The sequence below is a fragment of the Sparus aurata genome, chromosome 1, assembly GCF_900880675.1.
Source record: "Sparus aurata chromosome 1, fSpaAur1.1, whole genome shotgun sequence".
Classification (NCBI taxonomy): Eukaryota; Metazoa; Chordata; class Actinopteri; order Spariformes; family Sparidae; genus Sparus; species Sparus aurata.
The window spans coordinates 5,317,060-5,342,758 of record NC_044187.1 but is presented as its reverse complement, the minus strand read 5'-3'; the positions used below and the strand labels follow the sequence as shown (position 1 = coordinate 5,342,758).

Genomic DNA, 25,699 nt, shown 5'->3' with positions numbered 1-25,699 from the left:
TGAACCAAAACGAAACTCGCGACTCATGTGAATGTGTTGAAGGCAGCGAATGAAACCTCCATGATGACAATAAGTAGTTATGAAGTAACAAAAAGTGAATGGAGCCTTGGTTATATTATATTATAGATGATATCTCCTTCAGACCATGTTTGTCTCCTCAAGGATATTTGATACAATCGGACAAATACGTGTATTGCATTTTCTACGAGGTCTCTTCTACGATCGATGTGACCAGAACAGAAACAATCAATCTTGTTGTAATGCTCAGATATAGTTCTTAATTGTTGTAATTATTTCTTATAAGAAGGGACAAGGTTCAAGGTAAATGTATTTATCTATATTATATATGGTTGTTGCTAATGCTCTGTAGATGGTACCAGTGATGCACTGTAAAAAGCTGATCAGAATTTAGCTTTAATTTCTAAATTTTTCCAAGGAAGTAGTTTTTTCTTTGTTTTTTTAACCAGATTGGTGATGAGTGATGACCGAGATAGGTGCTCAGTGATGGTAATCCAGAGAAGCTACTTAAAAAACAAAACATTGGTTCTGCTGAGGTCGAGCAGTAGATTGTTCTCTGTGCACTAGGGATGTCTCAATACAGCCTTTCCCCCTTCTCCTGAACAACAACGCTATAGATAATACATCAGTATGGACGCACTTTGCTTAACCTAGCCATTTAAAACACTTTTAAAACTGTAGAACAAATACTCTACTTCTCTAACATTTTTGCACCTATTCTGCTTTTGTTGTTTTGATTCATGCTCTCGACATCATTGAAAATGAAGGCTTGCTATCAACGATATTTCGAGACTTAAATAACTATGAACTGAGAGTCTACAGTCAATTCCTGAAATAAAAATAATGTTAATCCATCACTTCAGAAGCACTGTTGATTCTGTCGTTGAAAACATGACACATTGGAGGTTTCTTACGCCTCATACCATCGATTGTATCCCATGTGTTCATTCCATTTTACATATGTTGTTACATTCGAGCAACTTTTAATATGACAAAAATTGTGAAGCCAAAACATGAAGTGAAAATTTGAAGTCTTTTATTTGCCAGTCTACAGCACAGGGTTGTACAATAAAATGCAATTTGAAGTCCCTTTACGCTACACAAGAAACACTTTTTGTTTTGACTGGAGGACTGCTGAGGAATGGTTAATCAGTCTCACAGCCTCAGGAGTGAAGCTGCTGTGTAGTCTGGTGGTCTGCCAGACCACCAGACTACACAGCAGCTTCACTCCTGAGGTGGCAGCGGGGTGAACAGCAGGTGGGTGTTGTCTCTTAGTTTCTTTTGTAGGATGCTCAAAGCTTTAATTCCTGTCAAATAAAACAATAATAAACTGCTTACAAACATACTGAGGCTGCTTGTTAGCCTACCACAGTCAGCTGTGACGGTTGCAGGCTCATCCAGTCTCAGCTTCACCCTGAAGCATAAATTTGGATTTCTTTCTCGCCTGAATAAATTGAGGAACTAAAGCGCTAAACCCAAACCACAGACTCAAAGCTGTCTGTGATATCACCCCCAGATTTCCATGCAGGTTTAATCTCAGCACAAGTAACACATTCAATATTTTAAGAACATTACTGGAAGCTGTGAGGTGTTTTTTGTGATTTTGTGCTAAAGATGTTTTCCAGGCAAGTGCATGATTATTTTAACAAGTTAATTTAGAGGTAACAGTTGTAATTGGTGCTCTCTTTTATTTTACGCCTCCTAAAACGTTCCCTGGAGGTGAGACCTAATTTTCCCTCTAATTCTGTGACTAATTTGGAGGATAGGGAGGATGGCAGTGGGAAGTAGATGGGCAGGGAAAGAAGTGAGCATTTCGTCTTGCCAGCTTCTATTAGCAGGCCCAGCGGGAATTAGGAGAATAACTGGATGTGAGGCACAGTTGGACACGGGCTGAGGAGGTCCCGGATTCCTCGTGGCAGCTGTAAGCGAGGAATAGGATTTACTGTGAGCTCGCCAAGTGGCATAAAACCGGTGGAGAGGAGAGAAGAGGGGAAGATCTGGCTGGGGGGGAGAGACCCTCGCAGCGGATTGGGATTTACTAGGATGGGTGGGGAGGACTGCTCAGCAGGGGGTGAGGCAAGGGTGAGCCTAGCGAGCGCTGTCCCTTGCTCCCAGCTAATGGCAAAGTAAATTAGGCAGTCCATCTGTCAGGGCTGCTTAAAGTGCTGCTCTCCGCCTAATCTCAGAAGGGTTTTCACGGGAGATTTGGAGAAGAGATTTGGCAGAAACTAAATCTGGAGCTCTGCATTCCATTTTCAAAGTCTTCTTTTGCATTCTGCATCCATATGTGCAGATGCGTGTGTGTGTGTGCACAAGCAGGCCTTGATTAAGTATATATATATATATATATATATATATATATATATATATATATATATATATATATATATATATATATATATATATATATGTATATATATATATATATATATACATACATATATACATATATACATATATACACACACACACACACACACACATATACACATACACACGGGTAAAGAAGAGGGCCAACAGGGGCTTATATCCTACACTTCATCCTGACAAGCGAGTGAGCGCCCGAGGAGGGAATTTCACGGACTGGCCGCTGAAAAATGACAATCTGTGGCGTGTCAAAGAGGCCGCGGTCGTCTGGCCACAAATTCCAAGAGGAGAGTCTTCCATCAAGGATAACGAGAATAAATAAGTGTGAATGGTGTTATTGAATCTAATTAAATCAATTGGCAATAGTGTAAGCACTCTGCAAACTTTTTCCTGGAGGGACAGATTATCAGGAGACGGCTGCAGTAAGGGACAGTTATTTCCCCTCCGTCTCTTTGGATTTGATCCCTCCAGACAGACTCTAATCTGTAGTTCAGCTCCTTTGTAACGCCTCCCTCCAATCTCGTGTCGGGTCACGGTCTCTGCTAATTACGGTTTAGCTGAATTTGTCCGGCTTTTATGTCAATCAATAGCGGTAATGCATCGAAGTTAAATGACTGCATGGGCAAAGTACAGTAGTAAATGCTTTCTGGCTGTGCCTCGGCTGTTGTGGATGTACCCACCCTACTTCCTGTAACCCGATAGCCCCCGGGGCCTGTCTTCAACCGGCATTCTGCTGAATTATTCATGTGACACCACAGACCTCTGTCCGACACACACCTTCATGTTTGTGTGCAAACAGTGACTTTGCATGCATGGACGCAGAGATGCGACATGCATCAATCTGTGTCCATGACATCACTTCCCAACACACACACACAATTAAATCAACACATGCTGTTAAAATCAACAAAATGTGAACACATATTTTGGAGCATGCAAACAAATAAGTGTGTCTTCGGTAAAAGGTGTGTGAGGGGCTGTAAAGTGTTTCCCCAGGAGAAGTTAAACGGTGTTTATTACAGAGGCAGTGTGGAAGGTGGGGGGAGGTTGTTAATTAAAAGCTAATAACAGCAGGTAAAAAAAAAAGATTTACAATTAAATGTGTGAAGAGGGAGCCATCTGAGAGGAAGTAACATCCAGATACGGTTAAACAAATCTCTCTCATGATAAAATACAAGAACTAGAAGTAAACCGAGCTGAATGAACATTTGCCACGTTTTTACAAAAGGATCTTTGCCCAGGGACCTTTGGACGAAGAAAGAGGGAACATTTTATTATTTTACAGCCCAAAAAAGTCCCTGACTGGGGGGTAATACCAGAGGCAGCACAGAGAGAGCCAGACCACTGCAGCCGAACCAGAAAAGATATTGTGAGCAAGATTTATGACTGATTTAGTGCGGCTGCAGATGGACAGGGGAGGATATCATGCAAATACATGTGAGAACTGACAAAGGTGAGGTTGTTCAAAGACTCTAAACTTGCATTTATGTTTCTGAGCTGAGAACATCACATTGCATCACTACGTAAAATAAGTTTGGGTGATGAAACCTTTACTCCACCACCGTCCCCTCCACTTCCTGATGTGACAGTCAGTTACAGCCTACGCCACGCCAAACTTGGACGCATCTGTGGTTTGACGAAAAGTTACCTGCGAACATTAAATCCTGGCAACTAGGCTGCAAAGAATCAACACACTGCCAAGAAATCCTGTCTGTTCCCGACAGCCAACACAGAGCTGTGTGAGCTTCATTAGTGGACTAATTTCTTCAGTCAACACTGAGAAACGCCTGTGCTATAAAAAAAAAAAAAAAAACATTGCTGTGGACTAAAACCTGAGATCGCATCACAGCCAAACCAGTTTGACAGTTTTTTTTTTTACAAACCGTGCAGACACCATATGTTTCTCCCCGCAGCTTCACGCTCGCTCTGGTGCCAAACTTTTGTTCTTTGTTTAACCTTGCCCTAAAGGTTGTCAAAGTGTTTTTGTCAAACTGCAAATACGGGTTTAGGTGGTGTGATATCCTGGCTCAGCAGGCCCACGGTCTCCAGATGGTCTCTGTGTGCATGTGTGTGCGCATCTTCCTGTATTTCAGACTTCAGCTTGACACCCTTTTCTGTTTTTTGCTAATTAGATGCAATCTGTGCGAGAGCAGGTTCATCTAAAAGCTAACTAGTTTTACTGGTCTCCTGCAGTCATTCCTGAACAGCTGCTTTGTATTAGCAGGAGTTTTAGCGTACATTCTTATTATATCTTGATACTGTAGGCATCCTTAGGTGGATACCTGCCTGAAGTCTGTCATTCATTAAAACAACGTATGGGGCTGTGTTGATGGGGGACCGGTGAGACGAGAAATATGATCCAGAAGTTTGAGAAACAGATTAATGTGTTTGAAGACTTATCAGACGCAGATGCATTGCACAACCACAGCGGCAACAGTTTTATGTTCTATGTGCAGAACACAGTGCAACACTGTTAACAAGCTGGAACTAGTCCAATCATTGTGGTAGTGATAACACTGGTGTGTAACATTCTCGAGCCTTGTCGAGTCCCCTTGTGAGGATGTTGTGTGGAGTTTTTGTGTCCATTCAGTGTTACTCGCCAAAAAGTATCAAATATTTGCGTTTTTCTACTGCATAAACAGTGTTTATGTAAAGGCCATCTCTCCAGCGGTACTATACTTCTTTGACGGAGACTTATTCTGCTTTTTGTGGGTTTTTTTCCCCTTTCCTTGAGCGTGTTACATTAAGTCCACACCAACGGGAGCTCCTCTCTCCCACAGAAAACACTGCTCCTGAAGTGTCTGAAATACCTGGTCAGTAATCTCGCCATTAATTCTGTGACTTCTTGACATCACACTTCATCACCACGTCACACATTTGCAAAATGTGTACAGGTCAGAATGAATGACCTCCGCTGGATATAGGAGACAAGGGCCTCTTTGGGGATCCAGGCCCGTAACGAGAGCAAGAAAGGCGAGTTGGCCTGTATCGCGGGGCGATGGGGTCGCTGCTGTGTCAGCCCGCAACCAACAAGCCTCCGAGTGGCTGTGAAAGACAACTGCTGAACTGGACTCACGCTCTCTGTGTGGCTCAGTGGGAGCACTTGGGGAAAGCCCGGCCCATATCTCTGCCAACCGTCACTGAGATCTGAGACAGAAAGCTCAGATTCACTGTGACATGCTGAAGGCTCTGGATCTGTCTTGGTAGACGCGATGCGATGCGATTTACAGTTTTTAAAGCAGTGAAACAGAGGGTGTGCTCCAGTCACTACGGTGTCACACTGCTCAGCTAATACGTAGGCAAACTGGTACGAGGCTCCAACCGATGTGAACCAAACTGTAAAATATGTAAATGGTTGTTCCTGTCTCTGACCTTCAGACTCTACCATCAGTACAGTACAACTGGAAATGTCTCAACAAAACGGTTGAGATTGTGCACAGACAACTGTGAACTGCCCCGATCCGCACCCTGAAGCATTGATGACTACTGGCATCACTGGTCTGAACAGAAAGCTCCAGACACTGTGGTGACATGTGAAGATTTCTTGGTACAGGCCGATGCGGGCGATTTACAGTTAAAGCGTTGTGAAAAGAGCGGGGTGCTCCAGTTCGCCCTACGTGTCTGTACATGAATCAGATAACACGTAGGCAAACTGTGTACGGAGCGGCTCCAACCGATGTGCAAACCAAACGCTAAATATTGTAAAATGGTTGTTGTCTGTTCTTGACTTCAGATTACAATCAGTAAGTCAACTCGAAATGCTCTCACCAAATAGACCCAACTACTCAAATTCTGTCCATTGTTACACAATTCCTTTAAATACTCGTCCTTTAACGCAAAATTGTTACACAGAACCGTCGTTTGTGGAAACAGGCAGCCCCTTTCATTAAAAATACCTGATCGGACTAATTATCTTGCTATAACCGTCTATCCCAGGCCGACTTCAACCAATCAGATCAACAGTAGCGGCGCACCACCAACACTAGAACCAGTTGGTGCATCAAACTCTTGTTGCAGCCACTTGAGAGAGGAGCCTTCAGCGCCGTTCTTTACTCTTCTTTCAATGAAATAAACTCTACAGTTCTGATATAACTGATGCTACAGCAGCTACGCTCACATCTCGAGGAGCCGCCATTGTTGTTTTGGCTTCTCGAGGTGATCGCGTAGTCAGAGTCCGTCTTCCTCGCAAGGTGACTGTTTTTTTTTTCCTTTTTCCAAAAAAAAAAAAGAGTTAATACACCTGAGTGGAGATAGATAGAAACACCTTTATGATGAAGCAATTATTTAACTGACTCAACTGATCAGCTGTTTCCACTCCAAGAGAAGAAGAGGAAGAAGAAGAAGAAGAAGAAGAAGCTGCTCTGTCAGGTAAGGGTTACATTATAATTACAACTCGCTTGGCTTCAGGAATGAAAAAACATTCCTGAAGACCTCGCTCCATTTTTCTCTCGTGGATTGCAGAGGTCACTAGTTTTGTTTCTTCTTCACTGAAGCTTATTGCAGTTTTTTTCCCTTTTCAGTTCCTCTACGTCTTCTACTCTGTCTGTTACAGACGTGCATGAATCTTTACTGTAACAGCGCTGACTTCTTCACCAACATACTCAATGTGACGCCTTCAGGCTGAACATGTCCTGACTGGTGTCTCTTAATGCAAATAAAGTCTGTATACTGTCGTTAGTCTTCACTTCACGCAAGAGCTTCATTACATGAATCAAGTGCAAGTGTGACATTTACATGGGAGTGACTTACATGCATTCTGGTGTTAATGGCATTAAAAAACATGCATGCAATTGTGGCCGAGTGGATGGAGGATGGACAGGTGAGTGTTGCAGGTCGGTCTTGCCTTCTTTCCATTCGCCGTGGTACTCCTCGCCATTGGAGTAGCTGAAGGAGCCTCGTGTCAGGGTCATGGGTCCTGCCGGCACACGACAACACAACAGAAACCGTCATGTAAAACCTGGAGATTTCAATACATTTTATACCAGCGTGAAATGTGCAGCAACGGCAAAAGTGTGCAAACTTCCATTTAAACAGCTGTGTGTTGGGTGTGTGTTGCCTTCACTGCATTTCTAACAGTGCATCACCTGGAATGTGCAGGTGCTGATACCTCACCTGTTTGTGACAAATCCCCCCCTCCCCTCCCCTCATCTCAGGTGTTATTGTTCATTTATCTGTGTGTTCTTGTGGGAAAACATCCCCTTTAGTTTTCCCGCTTGTTTCCTTTCAGCTGTCTGACAAGTTGAATTCTCCAGTTTCACTCTGGTCCACGCTGAGCTGCTGTGTTTACTGTTTCCTCTCCTCTCGGTTTGTTTGAGAATGAGCCTGTGGACAAAAGTGCCGTCGACCAGGAGCATCACACACACACACACACACACACACACACACACACGTCCAGGCTTCATCAACACTACACACACCATCAGAGGCCTGTTCCTCATCAGGCTGAATTATCGCTCGGATGCCATCAGGCGCGCTGTCACCGTGCAGGAGGAGAAGGAGGGAGTGTGTATCCTCCATCTAATGTTGCCACAGTAACGGCGCCCAAATCCCTTTCATCCTGCCGGCATGACACTGACAGCCTCCGAAAACACACACACACACATACACACACACACACATAGAGAGCTGACGTGGAGAGAAACATAAACGCTTTACCTGTTCGAACACACAGAAACTCGGTCCTTTGTCTCTACATCACTGAAAACAACGCGGCAGTTGGAGGATTTCTGCTCCTCTCAGCGACTATTTAGCTTTTTTCCCGTTTATGCTAGCTGCCTCAGCGACTCTCCAAGGTGCCGCGACGTGATTGGCTGCCGCTGCTCCACTCCGTCTCAAGGCGCTCTCCCATTGGCCGCTGTGTCCAGCCCCTCCGCGGGAGACATCTTTGTCGAGGGCAACGGGTTCAACGACTTCATTAGCCGGAGTGCTCCTCCCGTTAAAAACATTCGCCCTTGCCTTTTTTTCTGTCTTTTATGTGCTGCCCGCCGCCTCCGCGCGACTGTAAAGAGGCAGCCGAGCTTGCTGTTAATGACAGCGTGTCATTTCATGTTTCAATTTGGTGATTAGACCCGCGTTTGGGCCACTTTTATGGAACTTGATTTATAGTTCTGCCTGGCTCGGTTCGATGAGATGGTATGGATTTAAAGCCAATACGGATTTAATTCAGTGTGAAGCTAAAAGACAGAAAAAAGAAAATAAATAAATCAGATTTAGCCAAAGATCAACATAAAACTCCATGTTTCTTATCAAACTCATCAGTGACAGCAGCTCCTACTTCTTCACAGACAAACATATGATATCTGATTATTAATGTACGTTATTAATTAATAATGCTATTTTATTTATCTGTGTTTTTACTCTTTTTATTCTGTAGGATGTCAAATGAAAGGTTTATTATGTCTCCTGGTGGCACTGGTTCCTCTGGTTACCTTTTATTTACGTTGTGTGTCATGTTATATATTTTATGTTTTTATGTCATCTTACATGTTAATTTTGCACAATATTATGTTCATATGTATATACGAGTCTCTTCTATATCTTACCTTTTAATTACATTGTTTAGTTTTTACTGTTGTTATTGTTTTTTATAACACTTAAGGAATACCATACGATATGGAGAATGAATGAAGAAAGATTTTGGATGAAGCCAGCAAAATCTCACGGCTGAGGTTTGTTTGGTTCATTAAAAATAATCAAACAGATGTTTATTTATTTATTGTTTATTTAATCATGTGTTTGTTGATTTGACGGGGACAGAGCACAGCTGATTACCCGTCCAGAGTTATCTTTAAGCTATAAGTTCTTCTTGAGTTTGATAATATGAAGACAGTCCTCGAGCTCATAGACCACCTGCTGTGTTGTGTGTATTGTTATTAAAGTGTATTTTGACAGCTGAGATCATGTGGTTTTAGAAACTATGGGAATATATAAACTTTTTGTGAAGTCCCAGTAGTTTTACACCAGGATTCAGTATTTCTCAGTCAGAGTTTTGTTCCTGGCAGCAAGAAGAAGATGTCGAAAAAACATCTGAATGATGGGAACCAAAACTTTAACACGCTTTATGAAGCCTAAACTCACAATCACATTGCCTCAGTGGGCTTTACAGTCTGTACAGTGAACCACCTCCTCCTCTGTGCTCAGACACTCGATTTGATTGAGGAGAAACTTTCCATGTTCAGAAAGACAAAAACAACCTAACAGGAGAAAAAGAAGATCCTCAGGGTGAGCCACAGAGGAGGATCCATCTGCCAGGACAGACAGATGTGTAATAGATGTTGCAGAACAGAACAGAAACAAATCACAGTTTCCAATTGGCATTGACAGATAGATGCAAATTATAATATAATATAAATAAAGTGTGTGGATCCAGGAGGCGACTGAGCAGAACGAGTCATCGCCAAGACGTGGCCGGGAAGAAGTCAACGACTCATTAGTTTATCAGTAATGTTGTGTTCAGATTGTTTAAAGTTTATATAAATCTTTGGGTGAAAAAAACAGAAACCAAAATTAAAATTCTACATGTTGTTTTACTTTTGTGGTGGGCTCGTGAGGAGAAACCTGGACCTACATGTCAGTTCTGTAGAATCTTTCCGGATGTCAGCCGTGGAAAAAAGATGCAAAGACACGTGAAAGCAGCCGATTTATTAATTCAATTAAGACCACTCAGTAACAAAAAGCACCATGATCCATTTAACCAGACCTTGTAGTAATCCTTTAATTGGTTAAATGAGGGTATGAGAGTAGTATCTGGTGGGAGTGAATGTTTCCTGGGGTGAGCTCTTGGGGACTTCGGGGGGATTTTTGGGTCCGTGCAGCTTCAGGCTGTTCTGATTTTCATAAAGTGACACTGAAGCATGTTTTTGATAACAGAGGCTCATTGTGTGCACGCAGCCTGACTCTGACTGCAGCTCGTTTAGCCTGTCGAGCTGCACTAATAACATATCTGCTAATTTAAACAATGCAGTGTCTTTATGCGCATTTCTGTCTTAAATCCCCGGCACACCCGCGCCCTTTGACACACATAGCCCTGAGCCGTGGCAAATTTGGAGCACAGGCGCCATGTGCTGCGTCCTGCACAACATTAAAACAGACAAACATCCCATTAAACGACCAATGACAGCACATCCTCGCGCAGAGATGCTGGGAGGGATGGAGGAGGGGGAGGAGGAGGAGGAGGGGGAGCTTTTGGTGGGTGGGACAAACGAGCGCTATAGAAAGGGGGATGCTGCAGCCCCGTCCCCCTCATATCTCACTCCACCCAGCCCTAGAATAAAAACCACCGGTGACGTGCGCGCAGGGAAGCACCCAGCAGTATGTGCGCGCCCACGGGAGGGGCCGATAGAAAATGGCGAGTCTGTGCAAAAGGCAGCAATGCACGGTAGAGAGGCGCGGCTTTCGGCAGGAACTTGACTCTTGGAGGCACAAACTCATTCACTGTGTAGGTAAGCTCTCTTGGCATTGTGTGTGCGCGTGTGTGTGGCGGGGTCCGGACGGTGCCGGGGGCTGTTGGACTTGTTTATTTGGGGAGTGGAGGGCGCAGAGAGCCGCGGCTGTAATGTCCACTGGAAAAAACCTATAGGCTCCCATGGAGCTGTCATTTTTTTTGTTACGCACGGCTGTTGCCTGGCGCCGCCTGCCTCCCACCGGACACAGCCAAAAAGATATTGAGCTCGAACTTTCTGGGCTGGTGTCGGGCGGGTCGGCAGGTGTTACACCTGCGCGCTCTGAGTGTGTGTCCTGTTGGGCTCTTGACTTTTAGTTTGCGGCGGTGTGTCGGCTGTTCGGGGCCGCTGGAGATGTTTTATATGTTATTCTATGGCTGTTTGTTTATTGTAAGCAGGAGCATGTCACGTGTGCAGATGGAGCTGCGCCTCGGCCAATCAGCTGCCCCGCTATAGGCAGGCCCGTGCACGAGTGCGCGCCGCCGGGTTGAGTTTTTGGTCGGAGGGGAGGCGGTGCGCGCTCTCAGTCTCCAAACATGACGCCCCCTCCTCCTCCTCCTCCTCCTCCTCCCCCTGCACTTCCCTAGAAATGAGCTTTTGGGAGCGCGCATTGCTGCATTGGGGGAAATGTCAGGAAATAATTTTGTATTTTGAGGCGGAAGGTGGAGGGGGAGGAGGAGGGGGAGGAGGGGTGGGCAGGGAGGGAAGCCTCTGCGCTCGGCCTCGGTACTTGTTGAAAACGACGCTCCTGGCTGCGGTGGAAAAACTCTGCCGTCGGGCGCAGTTTGATCATGAAGACATATTTGTGATGCTTTGAATGCACATGACAGAGCAGTGTGTGTGTGTGTGTGTGTGTGTGTGTGTGTGTGTGTGTGTCTCAGGTCAGAGCAGCAGCCATGACATGTGTCAGTCTTTGTCCTGTTGTTACTCATCACAGGTCCAGTTGTGAAGCTCTCCCTGCTCTCCTCATTACTTCATGTCCGCTTGTGTTTTGGATTTTCTTCATCTATACATCTCTCACACCCACTGCCCCTCCTCCTCCTCCTCCTCCTCCTCCTCCTCCCCCACTCCTCCATTTCTGGTGTATTTCATTAGCTCAGTTTAATCCGGTTACATTGACCTATCCCGATGTTATGGCAAGATTATCATCCACTCTTCTCCTCTGATCTCCCAACCTCTCTTGGTTTCCTCGGCTCTCTGCTCGGCTCCTAATCTGGCTTTTATTGCACCATCACCACCATCACCAGCAGCAGCACCAGCAGCAGCACCAGCAGCAGTGCCGGGGTGCTGCAGCTCCACTCTTGTGTTTTTGGATGCACTTCTGTCCAGCTGTTGAGCGTTGACCTGTCACCTACTTACCCATCCGACCGCTTTATAATAACTCACATGGCCTGATTCCCAGCAGGCCAGTGGGGATTTCTTTTTTTTTTTTTTTTTAGCAAGAAAAAAAACTGAAACCCTCCCAATGAGGAGACGCAGTGTTGAATTAAAAGGTTGGTTAATCTCTGACCTCCAGTCGGTGTGATCAGCATAAAGCCATAAGGAACCACAGCTGCAGTGTAAACAACAGGACACTGAAGGCTGTTTTTCCTCGATCGTGACGATCAGCTGACAGATTTTAACATCAAAAATGTGTTTTGCGACTCCTGAAAAGCGAGTTAGCCTATTTTTCTGCCGCCACACATCACTGACGAGCGCTGCCTGCGCTGTGTCCTGCTTCTGCCTACATTTATAGCCTAATTAGTGCTGTTTTAGTGATTTTGTGGGTCACTGGCTTTGAGGTAAAAGCAGCAGAGGAATTAGCGTTTTTTGCTCCCTTCTGTTTAAAAAAGTGTGACACATTTTGGCTGCAGCTCCCCTATAATGAAAAGGAGCTGCATGTAAACCTGTAATAAACACTGGGAGGGGATGTGTGAGACTGTAGGTCCCTGTAGGAACACTGTAATCATGCTGAAGTCGAGATAGATACCACCAGCGTGATAAATACACGGTCAGCTCGCCGTATGCACCTTGATTCCATCTGGTAATATGACGATGATACGGAGAGGGGATACAAATACCACCAAGCAGAATAATGAACTCACAGTTGGATATTACAGCTTGCTTTAGCTCTCGGTGAGTGTGTGTGTGTGTGTGTGTGTGTGTGTGTGTGTGTGTGTGTGTGGAGGCTGTGTGTTAGTTCGGCATATTTCCTCATTTCTGGTTGTTAACATTCGCTGGCTCGCTATGCATGACGGGTTTTAGGGCCGGGGCGGTTATCAGCCCTCGGATTGAAGTCTGACATGTTTATTTGTTTGAAGGCTAATCGGCTGGAGAACTGGAACATCATGAGGCGCGTTTGTTTTCTGACCGGCTCCAGAGTTTGTTTCCCGAAAGTGCGTCGCTTCTGAAATGTCGAGGGATGCAGAGTGTGTGAGAAGTGTTGAAGCAGTCCGTTCTGTTTTATTTATCAGCCGTCCTGTTCGTGTGGGCTTTTGGTGTTATTAGAGTTGAAAGTAACGATGATTTAGGTGATAAAACGTCATAAAGTTGTCATAAATATCTTGTTTTTGTCTGAGCAGGAGTTCAAAATCGAAACGTGTTGAATATATAATCATGTCAGACAAAGAAAAGCAGACTGACGATAGGAAACATTTGGCAATCTGATTGGAAAATAGACTAATTAATGAATTAACTAACAGTTTCAACTCAAGATATCTTTAAAACATCTTTTTCTGTTAGTTGGAAGAAGGCACGATGTTAAAAACAGCTCTTGATTTAAGGAATTTATGGCTGCAACATGTAATTTTCCAATTTTAATCGATTAATCCGCTGATTGTTTTTACTGTTAAGTCTATAAAATACCATAAAACGTTTTTAAAAATGCTCAAGCTCAAAGACTCTTTGTTTACTGTCATCAGTGATACAGAAAAGCAGCGAATCCTCATGTTTACGAAGCTGGAACCAGTAAATGTTTGACATTCCTGCTTGAAAATGTACTGAAACAATTAATTCGGAAAAATACTTTACATTTCTTTCAATGAACTTATCGGCTAATCAGCTAACCGCAGCAGCCCGAGCTCCACGTTGCCAACGGTTCTTGACGACACTTGCTTTCAGTGTTGATATCAGCAACACAATAACTAGAATGGCACTCAGTAGAGTGCATACCTCCGCCAAGGCCAAACAGTCAGACCTTTGTAGCCGCTCATAGGCGACAGCCACCTGAATGCAAGCGACTGTTTTCATTAAGATAAATGCTTAAAATTCTCGAGAAAATTAACAAAAGTGAAGATGAAATCACCTCGTATGTTTTGTGTCATACCCTTTTTCATAACAGCCGTGTTAGAAAGGACAAAGTGATCGTTAGGTTGGAGACATCTCGGCCTCAGAAGGTCAGGTAACAAAGGTGGACATCTTGCAGTATGTAACAGTTCCTGGTGATGTGAAAGGATGCAGCTTGTCGACACGGCCCCGCATCATCATCATCTCCCCTCGCCGCGCTCTCCGCCGATAATAAAGTACGGGGCCTATATGCCATAGAAAGGTTAACATTATTAGATGGTAGCAATTACAGCCCAACTGCTGATTCCTCTGGCACACATTCTGGGTGGAGAGGAGTGCAGCTAATTTGATTGCAGAGAGGTTGTGGCAGTGCTGGAGAGAGACAGACTGTGCGGGAGAGAGAGGGAGAGGTGTGAGTCTGAGCGGCAGATTGCTTCTTTACTTCCAGACCGAAGCTCCTCTCAGGCGAGGCTTCTAACACGGAGACGACGCCAGGAAATGTGAGCGCAGCTACAACGTAGGGAGGACTAAATCGCTCCATGTTGTGGTTATCTGGGTACTTATTTCAAGACCAAGGCTCATTTTGAACAGGTTGAGAAGGTTTGATGATGAACCGAGAAACATTTTACATACTTTTCTGCTGGTTTTCACTTTTAATACCTGTGGCTGTAGCCTGTAAACGCACCGTGGACACTGCTGGAAGTCAGCGAGTGAGACTGCCAGTGGTGATGGTTAAAGGGTTTTTGCATCAGTGCTAGATTTGCACAATCGCTGCACTGATGCAATACATTTACAAGTATTTCCTCAATAAAAGTGGCTAACCTAGATGTTCAAGAATGAATAACACGCCGTACCAATCGACAGTAAACTGCTAACTCTTACTAGCCTGTTTTAGCATAAATAAATATTGCTAATGAGCTATTAAGAGCTTGGAAGTTCAGCAAGGCCCAATAAGGCTCGTTTATCTATCTTTTAATGTGTCAAACCAGGAACTCTCATGAGATACATCAGCGAAATATGGCCAAAATGGCGGCATGGAGCAGACTGCAAGATATTGTTTCATAAAAATATAGCTTCTAACTTAGCACTTAGCTAGCTCCTCGTCGCCCTTATGATGATTATTATGATGATTCTCCTTTTAATCTATAAAACGTCAGAAAATAGTCCGTCTGAGTTTCCCAGAGCAGAGTTGATGCCATCAAATGTCTCGTTCGAAAGTCCTGAACCTGGAGAACGTAAAGAAACCAGCAGACATTCGTAATGGGAACAGAGAAGTTAGGGATTCAAACAAAGACTATCAACCTGACTGAGTAACAAACTAATCGTTGCAGCTCTTCGTTCTTTGCTCCCCGCCGCTGTTCAGCACCATCACATGATTGTGTCGCTGCCTCGAGCTGCATGTTTCCACTTTATTTCCTTTTTGTTTACAGCTGATTATCGAACGAGTCGGAGACGATGGCGCTGCTTTTGTTGAGGATCTGACAGCGTGGGTAGAGTCCACAGCGCCTATACCTCACACTTTAAATAGCGCCGCTTGAGATCATCCATTTTGGTTTAGAGTGTCATTAACCGAACAGATCTTCCTGATTTTCCTTCAATCCGTCCATCTATCTGTTTATCTAGTCCCTCGATTACCCACTGGTACTTAGAGTCAAATCCTCGTCTTATCCAGTCAACAGAACCCCCTCCACCCTCCACCCTCCACCCTCCCTGAGCTGATGGCTTTTATTTCAGTAATGGACAGATGGACGTCTCCAGAGATCTGCCTGCTACTTTCTCATCTTGCTAATTCTTCTTTCATGGGTTTTTTTTTTTTCTTTTTGAAAAAGGAAAACAAAACATGGCACATTTGTCGGGAGCCGGTGGGGGAAAGTGGCAGCGGTCCACCCATTTGACCGGACCGGGTGCCAACACTGTAAATCTCTGTGCACTCTTTTCATTACATATGCATGCACACACACACCCTGCTTGACAGTAATGTGTGTGTGTGTGTGTGAGTGTGTGTGTGTGTGTGTGTGTGAGTGTGGAGCTATCTCGGGGGCCGATCCTTGCCAACCAGGAGCCCCGTGGGAGGAGGGCTGCTCTCTTTGGGGTGTTGGGGGGGTTTGACTGCAATCTGTGGAAAAGGAAAATACACCACTGGCACTGAGTGAATGTTGACAGAAGGTGTGTGTGTGTGTGTGTGTGTGTGTGTGAGAGTGTGTGTGAACTTCTGTTTATCCAGAAAACGTCCACCGAGTGCTCCGCTCTTTTTCTAGCGACGTCCTGACTCACGTTCAAACAACGCTAACGCACATTTATCTGAACTGCCAGGAGGATTCAACCTGCCGCGGTTCTGGTTACACACCTGCTCCTTTCATCCTCTACAGGCGGGTGTGTTTTTTTATTTTCATGAGCGTCAGGGTCTTTTTTTAATTGTTCCCAATGGAGAGAGAGAGAGAGAGAGAGAGTGTACCAGAGGGCTGAATGATGCGGTCACATTGCAGGACGTTCAACTTCTTCTTTGCTGCTTGATGCTTAAGAACAAACTTTGGCATGGTTGTCTTCTGCGGTGACTAATCTGTAAGGGTTAGTTTGTCTGATGTCACAGTTTACTCTGATTTAAAGGTTTTTCGGGCACACTGAGTTTGTTGGCAGCGAGTGTGTCTCGTTGTAAAGTCTGCGTCATCGTGTCCAGCTGGTGTTTCTGGAGTCTGTCGGTCGAATCAACAGCGGAGGTCAAAACGTCAAACTCTCAACGTCCTCCAGGTGCACCACGCCAAAACATGTCTGACCGTATCGAGACGTCAGGGTATGAATTCTGACTAAGAGGTGTTCAAATGTACTTTTCCTCGAAGGTTGTCTTTCGACTTTTTAAAGCCGTCGGGAGCGCAGACGCAGTGCTGCTGTTTTTGCGAGCGTCCTCAGTCAAACGCTGTCTTGAGTCTTGAGTTTCCTTTATCGTTGCGGTCGTGAGCTGGACTGGAACTGATCGACTGAGTGTGTACCGCGTGGATCGAACTCGTTTTGTGCAGTTTGATGGAGCTACTTTATCTCTGTCTTCTATAATAGTGTGGTGGAACCCTTCAGCCCAGAGCTCCTCTGCAGGAGAACAACACTAAACGGACTCGCGCCTCGAGCCCGAATCTGTTTGAGGACTAAACTGTTTCATGTTGTTTTTTGCAGGCTCTTGAGAAACGAGGCATATATTTTAGAAAAAGGAGCCTTTTTGTTTTTCAGCCTGTTAAAAGCAGCCGAGTGTGACAGCTCTGAAAGAACAAACTATTTTTGAGTCTCAGGAGACGAGACTGTTGTCATTCTGTTGTTATCTGTCATAAAAAGATGCTGCTTTGTTGTATTTAGTTTTATTTTTGCGGAGTGTTTTTGCAGTTTTTCCTCCCATGAGACCTTCACGCTGTGTCTGACGGGGAAAGGGAAACTTTTTAATTGTTGTTTTTCAGTGTTGGAGCATCTTTAGAGAGAAATGTACGGGAACCACAAGAGGCCAAAAAGAATCTGTTGTTAGATTTTGATGAAACTGGTCCAACAACTCAGTTTAACATCTGTTTCTTCACCTGCATGTCTTGTTTTTATTAAATCAATGAGCAGAAGGAGATAAAATTAGTGTGCAACAATTTCAACTAACAGTGTTTGAAGTTAAAATGCCAAAACATCCAAAGTTGGCACCTTCTTCAAATGTCTCCTGGAGTAATGAATGGAAATCAGGGTGTTTTGGATTCTTAGATGTGCAAATTAAAAACAGTTTATAGAACAAAAACAGTCACTGATTGATCAAGAACACATCCAGCAGATTTATCAATAAGAAGTCACGTCCTTCACATCCTAAAATGTATTCTGTTTGACGGTTTCAAAACAAAGATGCAGTTTTGCCTTTTGTATCGTGGTTTTGAGCGTCTCTGCGGGTGTGTTTTGTGTACGGCTGATTACACGCTGTGCGCTGAGCTTCCTCATTATTCTGCAGGATATTGCGAGTCACAAACTACAAACGCAGTCATTTAACTAAATTTATCCTCCAGCCGGCAGAGTGACGAGAGGCGCCGCGAGGCCGCTGTTCAGCTAATAGGCCGGCGATGTCGACGATAAAGACGGACTTCTTGATATTTATAGGCTGATGTTTGACTTCCACTCGGTGTGAGTGCCGTGAAGCTCTTCGCGCTGTGATCCTGACGTCTCGCTGAAGTTACAGGAACAAGTGATGAAGCGCGAAGTGGCCGAGACAGAAATACTATCCACCCGATTACAAGTCGCTGTACATAATGCTGCTTTAATAATGTAACTAAGTGAGATATGGTGTCGTGTTTTCTCAGATCTCAGGTCTTACAACCTTAAAACAAACTTTCTTCTACTACAGTGTTTGAAACATGAATGTTTGCAGATGTTTTAACCTCTTGAGTCCAGAAGTGTTTTATCTCTTTACAGGCTTCAAATCTCCAGATATCTCTCCCTCTTTTCTTCCCTTCACTCACGCAGCGACCAAAGTCCTCCACTTCCTTTAACTTTGTACACGGCGTCCCTGACACGACCCAAAATTTATGTAAGCGTTCCATTGTGTGTGTGTGTGTGTGTGTGTGTGTGTGTGTGTGCGCTCCTTTTGTTATGCGAGCCACCTGACCTCCTTGGTACAGTTCTTTCGGATACAGACGCCATGTGGGCTCATGCACCATAGCATTTGTGTTTGGAGTGTACACACACACACACACACACACACACACACACACACACACACACATGCTCGCACAGGATTGGTGAGAGGTGTCAAGGCTTTTGGAGCGGCAGGAATGTTTACATGGACCCGCCTTCATAGAATTCTTCCTGGTTTCTCAATAATGGCTGCTTTTGTGTGGAAGGTCATATTTGAGCAATTTGCTTTCAGTAGTATTTCTTCAATTGTGTGTGTGTGTGTGTTTTTTGTAAGGACCAGGTTTTGACCTCCATGTTTTGGAGGGGGAGGACTTTCTGTGCGGCGATGCCTTCAGGTTCAGTCGTGATGATTAGACTCAGGGAAGCCGTATTAGTTTAATGAAGGAAGTCTCCCTCAGTATTCAGTATTAATGGATTTGAAGTAAAAGTGTGCGTCATTAACAATTAATTAATACTAAATGGCACTCCGGCATATTCCTGAACGAGAGGAACCAGCTAATGAGATAATAATGGAGCTGAGCGGTCGGTTAAGCAGTGTTAAGCTGTCATGGTTCAGTTAAAGGGACAGTCCGCGGGCAGCTGCTCCGAATCATTACAGGAATAATCTGCAACTCTGTCATTTGGATAAATGTCTTATTATCTTGTTCGCTGATTGATGAGAAATTAAGTCTAAAGCAAACTCTGGTGCAGCAGCAGGAAGTGATGCGTCCGTGTTCAGACTACAGCAACAACAACTAACGTCTCCCAGGTTCATCTCATTGTGTAATGAGTGTCTCTGGGTCATCGACTTGAAGATGCCACCTTTTGGGGTTTCTGGGGATTTCTCGCCATGTTCTCACATTTTTCTGACACCATATGATTAAAGTTAAGGAAGGTGACGGTGGAGAAAGACGGTCGATAGTTGAGTCGGTAACGTAAGCTAGGTCACGTTAGCTCCTGCGGTGGTGGTGGTGGATTGAACTGAACTGAGCATTGCTGCATTTTATTACGTATGAATTCAACTTTTTATTTGTTAGATGAAAGATATTCTTATTATAATCTCTGTAGAAAGTGACACAGTCCGGCTCTTACCATTCATAAGACTGTCAAACGACTGGAAATATACAAACAGAACAACAGCTGTGTGTGTGTGTGTGTGTGTGTGATGATTTAAATTTAAAGATAAAATGTAATTAAGACAATTTATCAGAGAGCAAAATGTGCGACTCCGACTCTGACATCCCCGAAGAGTCTCTGTACAGATCACAGGTCAGTAAGAGCAGAGAGAGAAACAATAACGTGGAGTAAACACGATATTAAATGTGAAAGCACACACACACACACACACACACACACAGACACACACACACGGGTAATAGTGTGTGTGTGTGTGTGTGTGTGTGTGAAGTGACGGGGTTTAATGTGGGCATGTTTGTTTAAAGACTGCGTACCCGCTGGGCATGGCATTGTGCCAAGCTTGCTGCCTACAGGTGCACCCTGGGAGAAGGAGTTCCTCAAAGAGAGGCGTGCAGGGAGGGAGGGGTGGGAGGGAGAGAGACAAATGGGGGAGTCTGAACAACAGAGAGAGAGGGAGAGAGAGGCGGTGAGGGAGGGGATGAGAGGAGGGAGTGTTCAGCGAGGTGTGTTGCTTACATGCAACAAACCCTGCGAGGACACATGACAGATGAGCTGCGCAGAGACAAACGACACGGAGACAATGAGCAATTATTTGCAATTCAAAGACTGAACGGGGCTTCATTATGATGTGGCCTTCGACACCAGAGCGCACACGGAGGAGACGCCGCAGGTAAAACCCCCTGCTGCCGCCGCCGAACACAGGAAGCTGTGGTTTATAAGTGCACCGAACGATTACAGCGCCGACGTGACGCTCAGCAAAGACATGAATTCCTAGATGATTCAATGAAAAAAGGTTTCTAGAAAGAAATTTACCCTGATTCTGCTGTTTACGATGTGACGGATGAGCTTCAGTGCAACACCAAAAACAAAGTTCAGCCATATTTAATCCTAATAAATAAATGCTTTTCAACTGTTTTAACAAATTGAGTTCTGGAAACAAAAAATTTGCCAAAATAAAACAATAAAAACCTTGAAACGGATTCAAATTAAAAATCTGATTTAAAAGACTAAGGGAACAAGATTCTTTCAATGCGTCACAATTTCATTATGTGCCGACACTGGCCGATCAAAGCCGACCAGCTCTAAGATTATATTTCACCGTTAGAATGTTTCCAGGTAAATGTATCACCATGTGAACCAGCGGGGGATGATTACCAACACCAAGAGAAGTCTTTGGGACTGGTGCGATCGTCCGCTGACACAGAAGTCACCAGTTTGATCACCGACCACGACGCCGTGTCACTTCCTGTTCCTTCTCGCCGGTCCTCCGCGGAGACAGAGAATCCGCAAACTGTCTCAAAGCGTTGAGTCCTGCCGGCTCCCTTTCTCTGCTTTGCTCGTTCTTTTTTATGGCCACAAAAACCTTTTTGTTGTGGTGTGTTTTGGTCTTTCTCCGCCTGACAGCCTGTCAAGACGACGAGCGCCGGCAGGAAAAGGCTGGAGAGAACAGACTGAGCAGAGGATGAAAAACAAAGCAGCAGCGTCCTCTCTGAGCGCCGCTTGGTTTCGTCTCCATCCACCTGTTTCTGTGCACATCTTCAGTGTGTGAGTGTGTGTGTGTCAACAATAACCAGCTCCTTACAATCACTCAACTGTCGGATCGAAACGCGCATAGATTCACTTTTTCCTTTGTCTTCCGTTGAGCCTACGTACTGCTCGGCTCTGTTTCCCTGCTCATCGTCTCTGTGGCTGTCAGCACCACCCCGACCCTTTTATTCTCTGTGGTTAATTATCTTTGTAAACAAATGTAACCTCCACGCTGCGAGCGAGCCTCAGCACGAGCCTTCGTCTCCGCTCTGTCACAATGAGCTCGTTTTTTTTCCTGAGCGATCGCCTTTCGCTGCAGCATTCGACAACACGGTGACCACGGAGGGGGTCTCGGACGTGTCGGCGCCGCTAAAACCACACAGCGGGTCTTCTCCTGTGATGGTTTCTGAAGCAGCAGGCCGTGACTCACATCGTTGTCGTTCCTCCGCATGAAACAGCGGTCGGCGGTCATAATAACAAAGCCGAACGTCTCCCTGCGTCACACTTTGAGACATAACGAGAGGTTTGCACGACGTTTTCTAAAACTAAAACTCTCCTTTATTGCCACAGTCGGACCAAACTGTCCACGCTGAAAACAAAAGCGAGGCCGGGCTGATGTGAGGAACATCTACAATGTGCAATAACATTGCTCAATAATGCGACGACGACGTCATGACAAATCTTCACGTCAGTTTTAAAAATGTGCCTTTGCAGAAATGGGTTATGCATCCAACTGTCCAAATTGCTGTAGTGAAAGAACAAGAACGTAATGACAGATACAGGCTGATGTGTCAACAGAAAGGAAAATCCAAATGTTTAATATAAATAAACGTAGAAAAACAACCTTTGTGGGCGTCTGAGTGTCGAGCTTTGAGTTTACATTTCCTGTGTGTCTGTGAATGAAACGCAAAATGCGGTGAAGCGATTTGTTTCAAAGATATTTTTAAGTCTGATAACAGTTCTGATATCTGAGAGAATTCAAGGTGTCATCGCCCCCCAAAAAATGAACAAACTATGTGGTGACCTCACTGTTCCTGTTGTTTAATTTTGTCTGTGACGAGCTAAAACTTGCGATGCGTCAGCGAGAGAAACGGACCAACTTCCCTCCTCCGTGACCACAGTACAGTTCCCTGTATCCGGTGCGTCTGTGACTCTAAACACGACAAACAAGCAACAGAAAAGACAACGATGAAGTATTCTAATTCCTATTTAACAAAAGCCGCATAAACTTTTGTTTTTAATGAGTCTGTGGCTTTTCATCCTGCGCTGCCCTGGTGTCAGTCCACGCAGCCCTCTGGTAACAAACGAGCAAAGCAACAGCGTCGGTATTTAGTTTGTTCTGTCACCTTTTAGCCTCCACATTCAGCCGGTGGGGCTTTAGAGTTTTGTTTATGATAATAAACGAGAGCAGAAATCAACCGTCCAGAATTAAAAAGGGCGACATCAAGAGAGCGTCTGAATTTGAAGCTGACAGTTTGGTGACCGAGGTCTGACTTGAACGGCAGCTCGGGGGGCAAAGAGCCTTTTTAAAATTCATAAAACACCGACGTGATTAAAAATAAACGGACGCAAACTGCCTCGACACTTTCAACAAGCCTGTTTTGTTTTTCACTTTGCTCATATTTTATGAGTGGTGTCGAAACACTCGAGCGCAGCTGTCGTCCGCTTCGGGCCACAGCAGGTGATTCACGCCGTTCTTTTTCCTTTTTAATATTCGGGTACAAAAAATAATTGAATGGTTTGTAATCACAAAACCGAAGCCTTCACAGCCGGGAGGAGGAGGAAATGGCACCGCGGAGCCAGCAGAGGATGAAGCGACCAAAGCCACACAGAAATAATGTAGAAAATCAAACAAACATCATGAAAGAGTCAAAGATGGGAAGTGGAGCCTGCTAGTAAGTTAAATCTTTGTGGCCAAGATGGAGAAAACAATGCAAGGTTGAGTCCCATAAAAAGATCAAAATTCAAACTTGTATTATTAAAATAAGGATTCCCTCCAAAACACCTGGGTGCTGTAGTTTTGAACAAATATCTCTCAAACAGTGCTTTTATTTGGGACTTTATCTTCAGCGGCAGGAGTCACTAGAATAAATGTTGCACGTTATATTAATTCCTCGTCGACATCACAGTGTGAAGGACGGCAAATGAACTCAGACACGTCCTGCTACAACTTTCTTTCTGTTTGAAAAGGAAAACTTGCACACTTCTCAGTGTCCGTGAGTAATCTACAAGAGAAGTCGGCTACATAATTCATAATCTAGCTCCTGGTCACACGAGAGTTTGTTGCTTGTGGGTGACATGCAGGCTCCAAAATCTACAGCAAACCAATCGCAATCATTCTTAATCAGTTTATCAAACGAAGCAGAAACTACTTGGTTGTTTTCTAAAACACAGTTCCTGACGAAATGTGCACGAACTCGGCTGGAAGAAGTCCCAACATGTCGCTTAAAAAAAAAAAATCCAGCATCACAGCCCGGCTCAAAGATGGCGACAAGGATGGGAGACCAGTCGGTCGCCATGTTTACATCATCAGCTGATTCACTTGGATGTGGCGCTCTGGAGGCGTCACTGTGAGCTGGTATGAACTTTAACGTATCTGCGGTTTGCAGGAACATCAAACACGACTGGGCTGATACAACACCTGTACGTTAGAGCGAGTCCTTGTTGGATTTGATCTTTGTAAATCAACAGACATGACGTCTTAGAATTTCTTCATCTGTTGAGTTTAGGGTTAGCCAGAAGCTGGCGTAACGGCTATCACATCATACCGACGTTCGATCAGGCGAGCGGTCAACGACATCGTGATGAGCAGCGATGCAGATTTTTCTCTCCAGCCTCCATCCCACCTTAACTCCCACCTTAACAGCCATTTCTACTTCTTTGTCTACAAACCTGCAGTCTGTCATTCACCCTGTTTTCTGTCGTTTTTTCTCTTTTTTCCCTCCTCTCCTGCAGACTGCCTGCTGCTCTCACTGCGGCTGATGCGTAGGCGTACACAGTCACATAGGTTTCTCGTCCTTAATTATCAGAGTTTGTGAAGCAGCTTATTGTGTCCGTTTCATGTGTGAACAAATATCATTGTCTGCCGGTGCACACGGCAGCGTGGAAGCAGCTGAGAGATGAACTGGGTTTGCTGAAGTCTCGGGGAACATCTGAGTCTTTTGTGTTCTCTCGCGTCTTCACCTTGAGGTAACGGAGAGGCTACGTCCCACATAACGACCCGCGGACTCGGTCGCTTTGTGCATAAAATGAGAAGTGTAACCTTTGTTCCTGCCGTACTGATGTTTCTCTGTGGGCTCCACAGTGAATGTGTCGCATTATTACACCCTTAAAAGACAGAAGCAGCATCATCAAAACATCATCGGTTCTATTATATTGTAATCCTGACGATTGACTAAATATCATCTCAGATTTCAAACTGGATTATATCACAGTATCAGGTTATATGACACAAGTGTAGAGTAATATAGCAGGTAAATGGAGAACTACTATAGAGCGCTAACCTTGGCTAACCAGGAAGTTAGCATCGCCCTGGTTCCCTCGACGAAAAGCCCCAACTGGATTCTAGGATTAGAAGTTAATGATCCTTACAGTGAGTAAAAAGCTAATGTTATGTTATAGATGAACTACATGACGGTCGCCTGACTTCATCGACACACTTCTGTACCATAAACTACCACAAACTCAAAACCCACAATTGTGGTATTCACTGACGTATTTTAATGTGGTGGAACAGAATGTAAAATAATCTTCACCACAGACACATTCAGGTGTAAAAGCACCGACTTGTATCTGGGTTTTTAGGAGACTTTTTATTATTTTTGGCCACATCTCCTTCCGTACAGTCGGCCGGTGTGAGACGACCAGTCAGGTCGACCTGAACTTTAAACACGGACAAAGACTTCCTGACCTTGTTGTTGCAACTCCAGCACGAGCTCTGATTTAGAGCGGCCATTAGTCATCAGTATCCAACAACAAACCTGGCAACCTCCGGGTAATTTATGGTGACACAGTGCAGTGGGACAGTAATATTATTTAATGCACCTGAACGCTTACAAGCCTCTGGATCTGGCTTTCACCCAACACCACACACACACACACACACACACACACACACACACACACACACACACACACAGTTACTGTGCGTGCAGACTTGGAGTCGGCCGGGATAAGTGCAGGTGACAGGGCCAGCTGTGCTGTGTGAGGGCCGGGCTGGTTGGCAGAGCTGGAGGCTCTCAGCTCTCCTCTGTGTGTGACCGTGTCACCCTCAGTCGGTGTCAAGCCCACCAGGCTGCTGCACACACACACACACACACACACAC

General features: G+C 44.7%; 2 protein-coding genes across 4 annotated transcripts in view; one reads left to right on the top strand and one right to left on the bottom strand.

Annotated features, from left to right (window-relative positions):
• Positions 1-25,699, bottom strand: part of LOC115587496 (MORN repeat-containing protein 4-like) — a 118,716-nt gene that overhangs the window by 11,692 nt on the left and 81,325 nt on the right. The window contains exons 1-2 of one of the 3 annotated variants that reach the window (XM_030427364.1): positions 8,041-8,293; positions 7,229-7,300 (exon numbers count right to left, since the gene is read on the bottom strand). In XM_030427364.1, the coding sequence (XP_030283224.1) occupies positions 7,229-7,295 (67 nt within the window). In that variant the 5' untranslated portion in view covers positions 7,296-7,300; positions 8,041-8,293. Of the gene's footprint in view, positions 1-7,228; positions 7,301-7,802; positions 7,947-8,040; positions 8,294-25,699 lie in introns of those variants that run through there. The other 2 variants (XM_030427349.1, XM_030427359.1) reach the window with 2 other exon arrangements.
• lcor (ligand dependent nuclear receptor corepressor) overlaps positions 10,580-25,699 on the top strand; it is a 90,010-nt gene continuing 74,890 nt past the window's right edge. The window contains exon 1 of the mRNA XM_030426899.1: positions 10,580-10,826. Coding sequence (XP_030282759.1) covers positions 10,730-10,826 — 97 coding nt within the window. The 5' untranslated portion in view covers positions 10,580-10,729. The remainder of the gene's footprint in view (positions 10,827-25,699) is intronic.